Source organism: Hippichthys cyanospilos, chromosome 9, assembly GCF_059441005.1.
Source record: "Hippichthys cyanospilos isolate Australia breed blue-spotted pipefish chromosome 9, RoL_Hcya_1.0, whole genome shotgun sequence".
NCBI lineage: Eukaryota > Metazoa > Chordata > Actinopteri > Syngnathiformes > Syngnathidae > Hippichthys > Hippichthys cyanospilos.
Window position 1 is genome coordinate 11,418,121 of NC_142377.1, and position 18,693 is coordinate 11,436,813.

Sequence of the window (18,693 nt, forward strand, 5' to 3'; positions counted from 1 at the left end):
TTATTTAGACCAAATGGGCAAATATTTGCGCAAATATACTATGTATTTCAAGGAATTTTAGGGGCTGGTGATAGGGCACTGAAGTTATGAATAAAACTCACTTGAATTTCGTTTTTTTAGGTATACGATCTGAAACTACCTCTCGGCCTTTTTCCCGTATGACAATAAAATAACAACAAATAATGCATTTGCTCTTGCATGTATTTTTCTAACTCACAATCAACAAGTAATCGTTTTTACTCAACCAAGCAACAAACAAACAAAAGTACGGTACGTTGCTTATTTGTGGTTGTTGCAACTACAATTACCGCTAGAGAGCAGCATCGTTTGACACCTGAGTTATAAAATGAATCCTACTAAGTTAGTCCTTTGAAAGAAAGTGATCTTTAATTGATGCATTATTTTGTATGACTGATCAGTCCTTATAGCATTTAAAAAACAGTTATTCCATATATACATTTGCATATACCGTACACATCTTGTCATATCTGTTTTATTTTTGGAACAATGGTCCTCCCAATTAAAATAGTGGAATTGCAAAATTCGAATTCAGTCTGTTTTACATATGTATGAAACGCTACAAACTTTTTTTTTTTATTCAACTTTATCAATTCAACCAGCCTGGCTTCTTCTGAATTATAATATCAAACTTTTTTCAAAATATATGTTCTTCTTACTTCTACTTTGACTACTACTTTTAAATGTGCTTGTCGCTAATTTTTAATAAGCATGCTAGTAGTTTCGCTCAATATATTATGCTGTGTGGTCACTTAGTAGATACTGCTGATGTGTTGGTTTTACAGTGTTTTTTAACAGGTTCAAATGCAGAGGCATGTATGTAGGGCACTCCCACACAAGGATTACAGTTTGCGCCACAGCAGGGTGTGAAATGTGTACAGTTTTATTTTTATATTAAAAAAAAAAAACTGCCACCCCCCCATTATAAATGATCTGTTCAATTAAATCCCAGTTTTGTTTTTTTACTTTTATTTATTTTTCTCAAAATGATAAACTGACCCAGTTACTTGTTGCATCACAATGACAACCGTGCAGTATCATTTGCTACAGGATAGTCTCAGAGGATTATAGTGTCCGAAAAATGGGAACGGCAGCTTTGCCCTCAACCCTGTGAGCTGGCCTGGGCTGGCCCCTCTTTGAGAGACCATCTGGTGAAGTTCCTCTATGGTGGATCACATGTTCTTGTGGGAGAGGCAATCTGCCACCAGCATTATAATGTGTCTTAGTGTATCTCAAATACACTCATCATTCATGTATGAAATTGTGAAATTTCAATTAATAAAACAACAAATAATGGAGTACGTACATTTTGCATTGTTAAATTATCATCACAACAACGTAAAATGAAGACTCAAGAGAGAGTCTATTGTTGTGTAGCTATTAGGTAATTAAAAAATAACAACTGTTGGAGGGCATATACCATCTTCCTACGGCCGGCTTTGTCAAGGCACTGCAGTCTGTGTGTCATGACGGCACCTGACACACTTTCTCTTTGGTCTGAACACCTGTACAGAAGCAGCAAGCCCATTCCTGCTAGAACACATGGGTAAAACACAATGGGAAAGATTAATGGTAAAACTGCATGTGTGGGAAAGAAACATTTAAAAAAACAACTGCAGCAACCAAATCAATAATCTGTGCAAATTCAATAGCTGTAATTATGTTTGTCTGAGTGTTAATCCTGAGAATAATGGATCTGATATGTGATAATATCACAGCTCAGGCTCGAGGCTTATTTTTAGCAGCTGAGACTGACCCAGACAATGCAAACACAAGAGGAGAAACACAGCAAGGATAGCGCGAGGGAGGGAGGGAGGAATTTAAATGAGACTGGAGTAAAGGAAAAGTACTGGGCGGATATGGCGGTGCAGATGCACAATGCATGAGCTCACGTGAGTATCAGTGAGTGTGAAGGAAGGCACACAAAAAAAAAACACATCACATGGCGGACCAAGGTGAACGGCTTAGCAGCGGAGGAGTGCTGACGTCAGCTCGATGAGAACAGACCGAGTTAGGCTGTCCCTCCGGAGTGTCAGACAAGAAAATAAGGGATCATTAAAACGTGAAAGCATCAGATTGATGTTCTTCAATAGTGTTTATCCACTCTCTTGTGGCAGGTGAGCTGGGACAAGAAACGAGGCACACCCTGAACTGGAAGACAATTAATCGCGGTGCACAAGAGGCTAGAGTGGCCATTAAAAAGTCTACACACCCTCTGTTCAAATCTCAGGGTTTATGATGAAGAAAAGCATGATTACAACATGTTTTCCACCATTAATGGGACTAACCTGGCAATTGTTTTTTTTTTTTTTCTCAAATTCTTTCAATGAAGGAAGCGATCATATGGTTGCGCATGTATACACACCCTCCTGTAACTGGCATGTGGCTGTGTTATCTGCAACTTTCCAGCGTGCTTTCCAGCGGAAAAAGGCAACAAAGCAAATTGTTGCCACTATCATGCTTTCAAAACTAAAACCTATCAACTGTGAGGAAAATGTACCTCTACTCCACAAGCGTTGCCTACATTTCGAATTAACATTGTGAATATACTTTGGATGCGACATAGAAATCATCTGACCAAGATCATTGACCTTTTCTTACATTCAGATGGATGGTTTGCACACTAAATGTCAACATGCTAACATTAATTATGGAATTAAAATCTCAGTGAGTCTGAAGAATGTTGGGTGTGACTTTCATTTGCAGAACCAAAGGTACTGCATGAGTGCAAGTGATCCACATTTCTGCCTGACAGCAAGCAGTTTGGAGGTTCAAATCTTGGCTTGTGTTCCATGCAAGTACTTTGTAGTTCACTATCCTCCTAAAGTCCATTCCATATATTAATTCATCAGTGTATATGAAGTCAGACTGAATGAACGAAACAATGAAATCAACACTGGTCTGACCTGAACACAACCTTAAAGTGACAGCGTGTAGAATTTAGCGCCATTTAAGTGTGAACTAAGACATTGTAACAACTTTGAAGCATGTATATGCCATTGTCTCTTTGCAAGCCTACTGCCATTTCATATGTTCACAAAGTGCATCCCTGAGAGAATCTGTAGCACAAAGAATGTCATGCCTCTGTTAGGCAGGCTCCACCTATGTAACATAATTACAGATGAATAGACTCATGATTACAATTTTAAAAAATGATGATGTGATACCTTTTTTGCATATTACTGAAGTTCATTGTGGATTTTTAAAATGAAGATTTGTTTTGCTAAATGCAACACACGGTCCCATTAAGAAAAAAAATACTTTTTTTACATTCATAACATTATCAAAGTAACTGGCACCATACGTGACTTGTTTACTAATTATAGTTGCTTACTACTGTATGTGTTCAGTTTGCAACCTCATGAAAGCTTTCTCTTTATTTCTACCCCACAGATGAAGTGATGCACAGCGATGAGTGTCATATGACCCTACTGTTGCTGTGGCAACTGTTCCCAGAAGTCGGCCAGAAGAGGAAGGTGTCACCTAGTAAGGGCGAGAAGGAGAAACAGACAAGGCTGGAACCCTGCACTGTTAAAGGGGAAAAAATCAAATGACACACTGAGGTACAGTTTTCAATTATGTGATTTATGTCTGATGTCAAATTAAATAAACGCAATAGCATAGGGGTCAAACTCCAGTCCTCGAGGGCCGGCAACCAGCATGTGTTCCACTTTTTTCCAACAAATGATTGGCTTATTAACAAGCTTTGCAGGGGCTTGAAGATGATCCTAATCATTTGAATAATGCGTGTTTGAGAGAGATTGTTCGAAAACATGCAGGTTACCGGCCCTCTAGGACTGGAGTTTGACACCTGCGCAATATGGGAAAGTATTGTAAAACAGTCAGATGTTTTGTCAAGAAACCGCAACATTTTTTCATTCATTATAAATTTGTAGAAATGTCCCAAATTATGTGAGTTGTCACTTTGTCAAGTTTTAATTTTTTTTACATACTCAACTCAACAACCATAGCTTTTAAGGTGCTACACATACATTCAAATTTATTAAATAATAAATGTAACACTAATAACGCTTTGATTTCTCTGTATTATTGTTATTGTTTTTGTACAATACATTACAAAGTCATACAGAAAAACTAAGCGCTGTTATGAGAAACAGACAGTGCTTCATCTTATAAGATTATAACCAAAGATGATTTTTTTTTACCCAGTTGAATTACACTTTTTTTTTACATTGTGATAGAGATGTTTTATTTTGTATTCATGTTTTGCACCTCATTTCCCACATGAAAAATGATAATGATGATGGCATTTGAACAGAGATGTATTCTCTATATCTTGGTGTCAAGGCCGAGTTGCTGTTGTTTTCTTTTCCAAGACGGTGCATGATTTATGGTAGCTGTTTGCTCTTGTCCTGCATCTCTATAGAAAAAAATGACCTAGAAGACAAAGACAATTCAGTTGCAAGACACTGACGCAAAAAAAAAAAAACAGCCTCAGTTTGTTACAGCGATTCAATATCAGACATTGAGCATACAAAAGAGATGATAAGACTCGACTGAGCACTTACAGGCGAGATTAACATTTTACAACAGTGCGATCGGACAGGTGACAAATGAAGGGCATTAGCACATAACGATTTCGAAGTGTCTTAAAACAGAAATATCTTTATGTTCTGCGGTGTGAAAGGTTGTTGGTGTTATTTGTGTGATTCCGCTACAGCATCCATGTGAGAATCTCTCAGGCTCATTTTCACTTCAAACAGACGATAAGACGAAAGCTGCGTCACTCCATCATGTCCTCAAGTAGGAGTGACCTTGACAGCCCACTCCCCTGCAGCCCCCCCTCCAGCATCCAACCGTCCCCATCCGACCACAAATGAATGGCAGTTGATCGTTTGTCATTTGCGTGGACAATGCCGTAAGTTGCGTGCGTCACAGCGCGCCCCTGTCCCACCCTGCGTGATGCTGCGTCCCGCCCCCATTCCCCTAACACCCCCCCACTCCTCCTCAGTCATCCACCCGCCCCACTCAGGCACGCACACAGTGGATGTGCTTCCCATGCTGCTTTCTTTCGGCAGTTTAATACAAATGCGTGGATATTTCTGATCTCGGTAAAAGACTCACGGTAAGCCATTATGTGTGTGTGTGTGTGTGTGTGTGTGTGTATTTTTTTTTTTGAATCATCATCACACATCATTCTCAGCACTTAAGCGTTGAAGTAATTTCTTATCAGATTAAGTAAAAGTTGTGTCTGATCTTCCAGTTTGAACACATTGTCATTTGGGATTTCTGTTTTCTAAAGGGAAAATAAGTGTGTTGTTTATGTTTAGATTTGAATGCGGATCGGATGCATGCATGGAGTACTCAGTGAGATGTTGGGCTACTAGGGTATATTTGCTTGGTATTCAATTCAAAAACACTTTTGAAGGTGTGTAGTAGAAGGTGTAGTTTTTGTTCAAATGCGTGGTTTTGTTCTAAATTAATGTTTGCGTTTGTGACCTTGCAAGACCTAGAATGTAACCAGCATGAAAAGTGAATTATTAATGAGGGACTATTGATTTTTATGACAAGAGAAGTATCACCGTCTTCAGTCATTGTTCAAATAAAATTCTTAAAACTCTTCCCACATCATTAAATATTGCTGTTACACTTTTTCCTAATTGTGCCAAATAAGTCCAAATCTGTTATCATGGACCCTTCAAGGTCGAATAGGCTGTTCTTACATGTTGGCTAATCTTTGTTCATAGTAAAGAATAATAATTGTCAGAAAATATGTGTTCTTCCATGGACCTTTTAAGTCACGTGACAACAATAAAACAATCTTACCATTTGATAATGCAAGACGGGGGTGTAACATATGCGGATCTGAAATATTCAACTTTGATACTTGATTTACTTGATTTGAGGTAAAAAATACAGTAAATGTTTGTGTTTGTTCCTTGAAAAAACAGTGGCTGTTGTGATAAAATACCTCCATAAATCATGAAAAAGAGCTATAAAAAATGACAACGTTTAAATCTATATTTAAATCTGATATCATTGAAAACAATTTGCATTGAAAGCTAAAACATAAAAATATTGTATGCTATTTAAACACTTTTATAACAGGGACAATTTGTGGCCCCAAGTGGTTCTAGTGCTATTTTTTTGTTGAAGTTTCCTTGTTCCACAAAAAAACTCCATTAAAATCAATGGTTATGAATTATTGAGCTACCAAAGGCCCCATTACAATATATTGCAATTATTCCACTCTGAAACCTATTTTGAGTAGTTGTCCCTTGAAAAAAACAGTGGTTGTCCTAATAAAATCAGCATAAAACACAAAAACAGTATCTATTCTGTTCTTTTCTTACAATTGTCTGCTAAACCATCTTGGTAACACTCATACATATGACTTTCCTACAGTGCACTAGGTTCCATCTCTCAGACATTATAGCACTGTGAACAGAATCCAAAATAACGATCCATAAAAGGCTAATTAGGACAACATCTGTCAGATGTTCACGGGACATGATGACCGATGGGGTCCTTTAAATTTGACAGCACTAAAAAGGACAACTGAAAGTCATTTTCCTTCCATGGAAACAAAATTACTGTGCACAAATAGGACTCGTCAGACCATCAGAGGGGAATCATCATGTGGATTATTGGATGGCAAAGTTGATGTTTTCATCTGGGATGTCGCAGCCTGTACACGTCTCATGTGCTGTAGTGCGGGATTGAATGACAAGACAGGATGAAGGCTTTGCTGTTAATGCATGTCGGATTACGCAGACTTGTGAATGGCTGTGGATTATTACATCACGGTCTCCTGCTGACATGCAGACGAGTCATGCATGCAGATGTTGAGATGCAATAAAATGACAACAGAATTAAAACCGAAGCAGAAAGTATGCCCCGGTCAAGCACGAAGGGGCTTGGAGTGTTTGATGAATTAAAACAGTCAGGATGGATATGATGAGGTGGAAATTTCCTGTATCCACAATTGACTCTTTTGGACTTTGGATTGTGGGTTCCCTTGCGGATTTGGTGGGCATATCCAATGCCTCGTGTTCCTGTCCTCCATTAGGTTGCAATGTGGCAGCATCTCCCTGCCAGAGGGGTGGGTGAGCGAGAAGGGATGTCTACCAGGCTTGAGGGGATTAGGGGATTTACAGGGGGTGGGAGGGAAGCTTCGCTAAAGTTAAGCTCGCAGAACAGGGAAATTAAATTTGCAATTTGCACGATTGGGAATTTTTGTGAGAGCCATGAAATGCAGGATGACTTGTTTTGCCTTTATGATGGCATGCTTGTGGACTTTTTCAAGTGTTATTTATGGATCACAAGCAGACAGGGAACCTTTCAAGTTCTCACATGGATCATTGTCTTTTACTGACAGTGTCAATGTCCATTCATTATTTTGGGGGAGGGGGGTGTCTAAAGGGAGGGTGTCATGGTGGAAGAAGTTTAGCCAAGCCTCTTCACAGTTCAGAGGTTGTGGATTTGCTTCCGTCTCCGGCCTTCCTGCATGGAGTTTGCATGTTCTCCCCGTGCCTGTGTGGGTTTTCCCCGGTTGCTCTGGTCTCCTAGCAAACTACACTGGTTTCTTCCCACATTCAAAAGCATCTATTGTAGTTGAATTGGATACTATAAATTGTCCTTAGGTGCATTTGTCAGAGTGAATGTTTGTTCATCTTTCCGTGCCCTTCGATTGGCTGGCAACCAGGATTAATACCATTAAGAACACATTTTGCTGTCATCTGAAAGTAATACCTCAGGTAACAATCACTCATTGCTCAGCTTGCGAAAGTTATATGACCAGAAAAAGAAAACATGTGAGCCGTGAATGGTCATTGCCTGCGCCTTGAGCACTTGATATCATTTTCAGTCGACATCTGTCAGCTAAAATGTGTTTTTAAAGATATTAATTGTACATGAAAAATATTTTTGCTATCAAAATATGAACTAAAAATGGCTAAAGAAGCAAAGTGTCTCCTTAAATTTTTGCTCTGCTCCCATCCTCTTCTGTCCCTCTACTGTCTTTTATTCATCCGGCTAGATACGTAAAAATATGTCTTTGGGATTGAATGAGTACAATTAGTTGATGTGTTCTGTTTTTTTTGTGTGTTTGCTTTTTTCAAATACAGGACAAGAGGTCCAAACAAAGGACGAAGGAGTCTGTCAATCTTCAGCGTCTGCTTTAAAAGCTCTTTAAGCCTCCGTCTTTACCAATTCCCACCAGTCCCCCCCGACGTCCCCCTCCCAACCCTCGGCCTCCCCGATGCCTAAAAACAGCAAGGTGACACAGCGCGAGCAAAGCCATGAGCACGTCACAGAGTCGGTGGCTGACCTGCTCGCGCACGAGGAGCCTCTGGACTACAAGAACAGTTCTCTAAACGTCGGCGCCGCGGCCGGAAAGAAAGCGCCGCAGATAGAGGTGCCGGAGAATGACGGGCGCCCGGCCTGGAACAGCAAGTTGCAGTACATCCTGGCGCAGGTGGGCTTTTCTGTGGGCCTGGGGAACGTGTGGCGCTTCCCCTACCTGTGCCAAAAGAACGGAGGAGGTGAGTTGGCTTGTGTTTTGGGTGACAAATGATTATTATAGTGAAGAAAAAGTAATATTATAACTAAAATCAACACGCAAAACTCCGGCTGTTAAATTGATACACATTCATTCAAAGCCTCAGATGCGACAGCGTAGATAGAAGCATTGGGATAGTAAACCCAAGGGGGCAAAAATAAGGGAACGCCTGCCTCCCATATGCATATTTTGTATTGGTATTTTGCACACTGCTTTGAATTACAGGTATGGGACAGTATGAGGGGACGACTTGGTGAAAACACAAAATTTACTGTAGGGCGAGAAAAGAATGAAAAACAAGAAACAATGTTGAAGACAGGGAACCCATATTGGCTCATTTACAAGTTAGTCTACAAATTCCAAGCATGAAATACAGAATCAAACTACATTTCAGGCTGCAAACGTTCATATGTACAATGAAAAAAATTAATGAAAAATGTACAACGAAGAAAGAAATCACTAAAACAAATTTTCATTTTCACCAAGTGGTCCCACTCTATTGGCCCATACCTATATTTTCCAGTCACTACTTCACAGCAGCCTGGAGTGTGCTGACTGCAGTGTGAATAAAAACCAGTTGTCTAAATTTAGCTGCGCTATCGATTCAACTCCTGGCAAAGCAGGCTGTGTAAAACCATTCTGAGACAAACAGAAAAACATAATCAATACAAAGATGATTGTAGACTGGGATGTATGTAACTAGATGCATACACAGCTGCGTTATAATAGTTTGGGATTTTGAATTATTTACTTCATTTTGATTTTTTTCTTTATTTAAAGTCAGTGCATGTCAATTAATGTTTCGAGCACTTATGTCATTTCTTTTTTTACTTCCAACTCTTCGTCTTGCTCCCTCTCTTCTCCATCCATCCTTTTCATCTATTCTCCAATAACCATCCACTTCTATGTGAGCTATTTTTAATGCAGTTCATATTTACAGCCATAAATCGTTGCATTCCGGATGTTGACGCGATTTCAGCCCATCCTGATTATATCTCAGCGGATTAAGCCGCAAAGGGACAAATTTAGACTAGGGATTGAAACACTAATTGAGGAGGGGGATTTGGGTGAATTTTTCTCGCTGTAGAAAAATTGAAGAAAATTGCCCATCATGATGTCAATTAGAGTAAAATGTCTTCTGTAAATCGACTTTATTATGCTGCGTGTCTTATTTCATGTAAGTCATAAAGCCTCTGTGTTTCTCAGGCGCTTATCTCGTCCCGTACTTCATTCTCCTGCTTGTCATCGGCATCCCGCTCTTTTTCCTGGAACTTGCTGTGGGACAGAAGATCCGACGCGGGAGCATTGGAGTGTGGAACTATGTCTGCCCACGTCTAGGCGGGATCGGGATGTCCAGTTTGCTGGTAGAACTATGCGCCTCCATTATTTTCCGTATCTCTTCCTCCTTCTCTTCAAAAGACTTGAATTAATTGAAAAGATATCTACTTTAATATTTATTTGCCACAATTCCACATGGTCTCCGATATCAAATTAGCATTTTTCATACAATCCATATAACAGCAATAAATTGCACCATGCAATAGTGCCATGAGATACGTATGACCAACTTATGAGTTCTGTCAATGTTGAGGGATGGGCGCGGAAGTCAAGTCAATTCACTTCAAAATAAGCAGCAGTTTGGTAAATTAATAGTGGACAAAATTAATAAAGCCACTATTAGTTGAAGACTTTTGTCAAATTAACTTTAAAACAAAGCAAATTACACAATGCGTAATTGAGACATCCACAGCTTTGACTTGGAAACATCTGTTTGACTTGATACTAAAAACATTGCAAAATGCAATGGACATGCTACGATTAGCATCGATAGTTGGGGTTTTAGAAGCAATGGATATGTGAACACAAATGGTGGAGCAACACAATTAGACACAATACAATAAACAAAAGCATACAGTATAACTGTAATTCTCTGCAAAAAAATGCAAACATTACAACACCGTATTGAGTCACTTCCGGAAATAATTGTAGTAGAACTACAATTCTTCATAGGGTTAGGGTTAGGGTTGTCTGTATAACTGCCTCTGTGGCCAAGGTGAGCACATCAAAAGGAGCACAACGAAAGGGCTTTGTTGCATCAACTTTTGATGCACAGTTGAATTCTTCTTGAATTTTATGATTATACTAAATTTGATGATGTACTACATCATAGTGATATTTCTTTCATTAAAAACAACACAACAGTTTTGCTTGGTGGAGGCATTTACAATTATTAGAATGGGAGAAGATGATTTGAGGTACAAGTACTTTAAAGGAAGTGTTTCAAACCTGTATCTCAAGGCACTACTGTTATAAAATAATCCAGGCTTCAAAAGCATAGCAACGAAGTACAGTGCTGCTATGCACACAGAAAGAAGTTACTCCATCAGAACAACTTCCTGAGTACATGGGAGGTATTGACATGTTCGGCAGTGAAAGGAAGCCTTTTTGTCGAGTCGCACGACTGGTGCAGATGTAGCTAAAAATATCTCTGAGAGTATCTGAGTTGAAAGGAGAGCATGTTAATTATTCACGCCTCCCTCCAGCCCGATGTAGCCTCGGAATGTCTTGCATGACTGGTGGCAACATGAGGCTCGTTGTGCCTCTGTCGGTGCAGACCAGTGCAGGGCAGGCTCTATTCGAATAAACAGAGTGTGAATAAATGTGCAGGTGAGCCTGGTTGACTATTTTGCCGACCGATGCGCCATGCCGGGCATTCCATGGGTGAGCCCTTGAGGATAAGCCTAGCAGGATGCCAATTTGCTGACAGAAAAGAAAGTGACTTTTATAGGCGGTAAATGAAGCGGCCGTGTTCACACCCACATTGGCGCAAACCGCCCTTTTGTAAATGCACACGTTTGGATCCGGATCTAACAAAATTCCTCACACATTTATGATGCACTTGTGCATTTGTGTGAGGCAAAATAGACAACAGTGGCCAAAATTTCTTATCAATCTGTCCATTCCAGGTGTGCGGCTTTGTGGGGCTCTACTATAACGTGATTATAGGCTGGAGCATCTTCTACTTTTTCCAGTCCTTCCAGTATCCTCTGCCATGGAGCGAGTGTCCAATCAGGAAGAATGGGACACTTGCCAGTGAGTTATTGTACACTATATCAATTTTTTGAAATTCTTGGAACACAGAAGTTTGCCCACTTTGCAGGTAGTACCAATATCGGCACCAGTGAGAACCTGCCTTTGCCGCAAAGTCTTTAATTCCATCTGTTTTTGTCCTTCCAAAAATGTAGTCGTGGAGCCAGAGTGCGAGAAGAGTTCGGCCACTACCTACTTTTGGTACCGCCAGACGTTAAACACGACCAGCACCATCGCAGAGAGCGGTGGCCTCAACGTGAAAATGACTTTATCCCTACTAGCCGCATGGATCATCGTATGCCTCGCCGTCATAAAAGGGATCGCTTCTTCTGGGAAGGTAGGACAAAGCAAAAGCAGGAGACGTGAGGGACATTGTTATGCTACAACAGGCTGTTAATCGTGTCTCACAGGTGATGTACTTCAGTTCGCTTTTCCCCTACGTGGTGCTCTTCTGCTTCCTGGTCAGAGGGTTGATGCTGAAGGGATCCGTGGATGGCATCGCTCACATGTTCACTCCAAAGGTGAGCTCAGGGGAACTGTATCAAATGTTGCATAGGACAAGATGAACATTTACCTCTCACATGCACCAATAAACTCTCACTAAAACACACACTCACCAAAGAAATTTGTACATGAAAAAACTCTCACAAGCAGCAAAGACTATTTTACTCACACCAAAATATTCTCTTTTTTATCAAAAACCTTACACTCACCAGAATAAACTCTCACATTCACCCAATTCTTGACAGTGAAAACACACACAAACAAAAAAAAACAAACGCAACCAAAAACCTAATCTAGACAAAATACTCACACCCTAAAAACACCTAGAAACCTTTTTGACTTTTAATTGGGTAATTTCATAGGTCTAAAACTCCAGTCCTCGAGGGTCCCAATCCTGCATGTTTTTGATGCTTCTGTCACTAACTCACCTGAATCAAATAATTAGCTCATCAGCAAGCTCTGCGGGAGCTTGAAAATGATCCTAATCATTTGAATCAGGTGTGTTTAAGAGCGCAGTATGGAAAACATGTAGGTTTGCGGCCCTCGAGGACTGGAGTTTGAGACCTATGGAATTAACATTGCAATTTGCGTTCTCATCTGGAAAATTACCTGATGCTAAATCATATCATTGCATCTCCCAGCTGGAAAAGATGTTGGAGCCCCAGGTGTGGAGAGAGGCGGCCACTCAGGTGTTCTTCGCCTTGGGTCTGGGCTTCGGGGGCGTCATAGCATTTTCCAGCTACAACAAGATAGACAACAACTGCCACTTTGACGCCGTGCTCGTCTCCTTCATCAACTTCCTGACGTCCATCCTGGCTACGCTGGTGGTGTTTGCCGTTCTGGGCTTCAAAGCCAATATCATGAATGAGAAATGTGTGGTGGAGTACGTTCTGGAGCTTTTTTTCTTGTTTACATTGTGTGTACATTGCTCCAGTAGCTATTGTGTTTTGATTTCTCTTTTCACTAAGTGTACAAAATGTGGTCTACATAGAAACGCTGAGAAGATTGTGGGATACCTCAACTCAAATATGCTGAGTCATGATCTGATCCCCCCGCACGTCAACTTCTCTCACCTCACCACCTCCGACTACGCTGAGATGTATCAGGTCATCAAGACGGTGAAAGAAGGCAGCTTCTCTCAGTTGGATCTGGATCCTTGCATCCTGGAGGATGAGCTCAACAAAGTGAGCCAAAACAGGTCCAGATGTGGACGCACAGCATGTCACAAACTCAATATCTCAACCGTTTCTTTACAGGCTGTTCAGGGCACCGGTTTGGCGTTTATCGCTTTCACAGAAGCCATGACACATTTCCCCGCTTCGCCGTTCTGGTCCGTCATGTTCTTCTTCATGCTCATCAACCTCGGACTGGGTAGCATGATCGGCACCATGACCGGCATTACCACGCCTGTTCTTGATGCCTACAAGGTCCAGAAGGAGCTTTTTACAGGTAAATAAGTCATTTATTTGACAGTTACACACTTGCGCCTTGAGATAAGAGTAACACGATTTCTCGGGTTTGGCGATATTCATTAAAACTTAACAATTTAGCTTTATCGAGACAGAATTTTTATTACTGCTCTTGACATTGTGCAGCTGTGTCTAATATTATGCCCAGTTAAGTGTCCCCTTTTGTGTCCTTTCTAACCTTTTTTTTTCTTCACTCCTCCAGTGTGCTGCTGCATTGTGGCCTTCCTGTGCGGCTTGCTGTTTGTTCAGCGCTCGGGGAATTACTTTGTCACCATGTTTGACGACTATTCCGCCGGCCTGCCTCTCACTGTGGTGGTCATCCTGGAAAATATATCGGTGGCTTGGATTTATGGCACTAAAAGGTACATCAACTGCAGATGAGTGTAGGTAGGTGAGTGGGGGATTGTTTCCAGAGGCAGGATTCTTCATGTACCGTTTAATGTTTCTGCTCCTCTGTTGCCGACAGATTCATGCAGGATTTGGAAGACATGTTGGGATTTCGGCCCAACATCATTTACTTCTACTTGTGGAAGTACGTCTCCCCGATCTGCCTCATTGTGCTCATCTCGGCCTCTGTCATAGAGATGGCTATCAGCCCGCCTGGATACAACGCGTGGGTGCAAGAATTGGTCAGTCATGTCTTTTTTTATGATAGCCGTTGTTGAGGATCGGCTGTTAGTTACATGCATTTACGCAGAGATTCCACCTACACGCAACCATGCGATGAACTACCGAGATTATAGGTGTCGAACTCCAGTCCTTGAGGGCCGGTATCCTGCTTGTTTTCCGGTTTTCTCTCCCAAACAAACCTGATTCAAATGATCATCATATGAACAAGCTCTTTGGGAGCTTGAAAATGATCATAATCATTTGAATCACGTGTGTTTGAGAGAGAAAGTTTGAAAAGCCCTCGAGGAATGGAGTTTTACACCTGTGAACTAGATGGTTGATCAATTTGTATGTCGCTGGATATAGTGGAAATTAAAAGTCTACACACTCTTGTTGAAATGCCATATTTTGGCAGAAAGAAAGAAAGAAAGAAACTCTCCCTGTTATTCAATCATGCATCCACGCACACCCCACCCCCCCTTACAGCCACATGGAGAGTTGTTGCCAAAACGCTGTTATATAATGCCATGACCTGATGTAGAATGACGAGCAGTGGTTTAGTTTTAAGAAAAAGTGCCTTCCTTTGCGACAGAATAAGACCGACTATTAACAGGCTGTTAGAATGCAAAGTGATGACTTGTGCGTGTGTGTGTAAACATATATATATGAATACACTGGCATTTGAACAAGGGATTGTAAACTGTTTATAGCCACTGTAAGTAGGCAGGCTTGTGATCAATTCTTCTCGGCTTACGAGAATGGATACATTTCAATTGTAATTCTTCTCCTAAGCCAGAAAATGACTCACGCTTGTACGTTAATCTGTGTGCGTAGGCTCAGGAGCGCTTCCAGAGCTACCCCCCGTGGGCATTAGTCATGTGCTTCGCGCTCATCGTGTTGGCCATGCTCCCCCTCCCCATCGTCTTCATTGCCCGTCACTTCAATCTGATGTCGGACGGCTCCAACAAGCTCTCCGTCTCCTACCGGAAGAGCATGATGAAGGACATCTCTAACCTGGAGGAGCAGGACGAGTCCAGGTTCATCCTGGGCGCCAAACCCGGCGAAGCGCCTGCAACACTGGCGGCACGTAAAGCCTACCTGGCTCCCGGTGGAAACAAACCGCTGGACCCCAACTCGTTATCTCCTAAAAGCTGCTATGGTACAGGCTACCAAAATGCCGCCATCAGCCCAACCACACCGACCACTCCGACCACTCCGGCCACACCTGACTCTGACTTTTGACTGTCATTCATTAGCTCAGTTTACCACCAGAGGGGCACAAAAATCCCCACCACTGCCCTCCAAAAAAGCATTATTTATATAGCTGCAAATCACTGAATTCATGCACTTAGGATGTCATTTCCTTTGCCTTAGCACAAGGAACCTCAGAAATAATCGCATCACTCACTAGTACCAAACAGACAGGCTGTCTTGACTTTGTGTTGCAACACAGACAAGATTATCAATGCAGTGAAGTCAGTGTGTGTGTAGGTTCTAGCACCTCTGATCAGATGAAAATTCATTGTATATATTTGCTAAGCTCTCATCGTGTATCATAAACTATAGTATTCTCATAATAACTGTACTTCCTCAAATAGTGGCCACCCAGCACAGATTTTACATTCGAAAATTCTCGAGGTATATCACCAAGCACAAATGCTATAGTATTGCATACACATAAACACCGAGGTAATTATGATCTTGCATCAATTTACATAAACATTTACTTTATCTCCTTTTTTGTTTTGTCCTGTTTTAAAAAGTTAGTTATAATGATAATTGTTGAACCTTCACTCTATAGTGTAAGAGCATACAGTACAGTATACTATCAGTCATTTGATTCCAAAGACAAATTTTACTTTATTTTTTTTTTTCAAGTCCAGACATTCAATCCCATGTACTTGTATGTTTCCTTTTTTTCCAAGTGTTTGGCTAAATATGCCTAGTGAATTAAGAAGAGTTAAAAAAAAATAATTGAACTAAGAAAATAACTAAGAAAATTATCGACTTTAGATACTAAATTACTAAATTATCCAATTTCATTTTTTTAAACCATAAACTAAGCGAAAGTACAGTAGTTTGTTGCAGCGTAATCACGTAATGAATACATTTTGCCAATAGGTGACAGCACAATACTTTGAGACAAGATCGTAAGGGTCGTTAAATAATGTTTATTTGATTCTTGTCACAAGTTTGCTTAGAATGACTATATTAAGTTAGGTTGCAAATTTTTTTAAAAATTGGCTGGTTTTGTGCCTCCAAAGTGTGCCTTGGTTCAAATAAGGTTGAAAAACATTGCTTTACAGCAACAAATAAAATAAACCAGTACAAATAAAGGACGTAATGTTGTACCACAAAACATTCATACAACACACAATTCGCAGAAACGATCAATGATTTTAGTGATTGCGCCGCAAATTACGACATTACAGCCGATCACCGATTTTTCATTAAAAAAAGAATAAAAAAAATAAGCTGACCACAATCAAGCTGATCACATCAATGTAAAGTCTCGTTTCATCTTTTTCAATATCATACATGACTCGTAAGTGTTCATTTTAAAAGTATTATTCATTTTGATAGTAACAAAAAAGATCAGTCACTTGAGACTTGTACTGTTTTACGCAATACTTTGTATTTTTTGTTATGGCAATTATTTGAGGATCAACATTCATATATTCAAATGGAGTGGAGGCCACTATTTGATGAACTTCAGTATTTTTATCACTTTCCTGTGTCCGGTCTAATGCTCAATGCGGAGGCAGGGACCACCTGTAATATAATGTACAATAAAGTAGTTCGTGTTATCATATCATTATCATATCATTAATATATCAGGAATTTATGAATACCATTTTATACACCAAAGAATTACAAGCACACATCATAACACTTGAAATGTTTAAATTTACTCCGTGCAACAAAAGCACAAAAGATTTCCGAGTTAACTGTGCACTCCAATGCACGAATGATGTTCTCAAAGCAGTAATCTTGCTTTTTAAATCACTTAATGCACAAAAAATTATTTAGCCCAACCTTTGACCTGTAGCACAATCAGTACTCTGCTCAGACACACAAAAGGCAGTTAGCATAGCACAAATTATATTCAAAATGTAATCAAACGTTGATCCAATGCACACAAAATTGCAACACTTGGAGCGACAAGTCCAATCTGTTGTTAACGTATTACATTTGTCACTATGTAGCTCACAAATGTCAAATGTGAATGATTAAAGCCGGCTATTTCATTTCTGCACACATTGCATTTGCATATAATTGATGATTGTAAACAAGCACATTGAAGCTTCTGTTACAGAAACATTTATTTTCTTAAGTCAGTGTATTCAAAGCTGTGCTGTGCTATTATTAAAAGGATTATATTTATATTCCTGTATATTTGCGGCATATGTAGATGTGATGAATAATATCTTATATATGGTGTATATTTTCATCTTAATTATACATTTAAAGTCTATTTTGTAGTTTGTGTACATGTTGTTGGCTGGTGGAAGTGATGTCTGTCACACTGAGGCCCAACTTGACTTTTTCTTTCTCAGAGAAAGCGCCAAGGAAGGCAAAGATTGTATTTATTTGCTTCCATTTATTGTTTATCTTCCAATGTGTGCTTATAGCAAAGCTAGTCTCATGGGGTACTTTTGTGTGGCTAAGCAAAACTTATTTTGCCTCCCGTTTTCAATAGACTTTGAAAGTGTGGAATATACGACTGCGATGGCATTTTGTTTAGAATATTGATCACCGTCTATCAGTATGTGTTTGCATCATAGAAAAATGAATGTTATGAATGCACAAAGAGATACAAATGTGTTAGTATGTTCTACTGTATGTTGTCCTCAGACGTCTGTGCACAGGCATTAACAAAATGGCTGAATAAATGTGGCACAGGGGGGAAAATGATATGATGGGGTAAAATTATAGCTTAATTGATATTCCTGATTTACATATGCTCCGGTGAGTGTGTGTTTGTGCACTTTATAAAAAAGATTTCCTGTAGCTGCAGGGTCTTGCTGAGCATACTTCCCCTTAGTTCCATTCTCCTCATTGATGATGATTGTATTAAGATAAACATTACTGAGCAAAGAAAGTGTGGTTTCACTGAAAATATTGAGGAATATGATAATAAAAGAGGTTTAAGGACCGCTCAATGTTGTGTTGCTTATTTTGTATTACTTTTGTTACAAGGTACATTTCCAGTTTTGTACTTTTACTTCTCAAGGATGATTTCCAGTCTATTCCTTTATAAAAAGTTCTGCCGGTAACCTGTGAAAAAGTAACTTACTTTACTGATTAGTTGTCTGAAAAATTAAGAGTTACTTCATTCATTACGATCAATCTGCTTCGCATGAAAATGACAACCAGTCTTGCCATTTAATTGAAAGAATTTTTTTTTTTTAATATTGGAGGACTTCTAGCAGTCACACGATCTAGTGTTGACAGAATGCATATCAGAATCCATATTTCTCC

General features: G+C 39.9%; 1 protein-coding gene across 1 annotated transcript; it reads left to right on the plus strand.

Annotated features, from left to right (window-relative positions):
- The first annotated feature begins 4,998 nt into the window (after positions 1–4,998).
- LOC148418821 (sodium-dependent neutral amino acid transporter SLC6A17-like) lies at positions 4,999–18,374 on the plus strand. Its single transcript, XM_088423347.1, has 12 exons — positions 4,999–5,104; positions 8,106–8,522; positions 9,746–9,903; positions 11,506–11,632; positions 11,785–11,966; positions 12,040–12,150; positions 12,775–13,016; positions 13,125–13,317; positions 13,390–13,582; positions 13,805–13,964; positions 14,069–14,231; positions 15,046–18,374. The coding sequence occupies exons 2-12, from the start codon at positions 8,240–8,242 to the stop codon at positions 15,451–15,453; spliced, it is 2,220 nt and encodes a 739-aa protein (XP_088279473.1). The 5' UTR covers positions 4,999–5,104; positions 8,106–8,239; the 3' UTR covers positions 15,454–18,374.
- Positions 18,375–18,693: the final 319 nt, after the last annotated feature.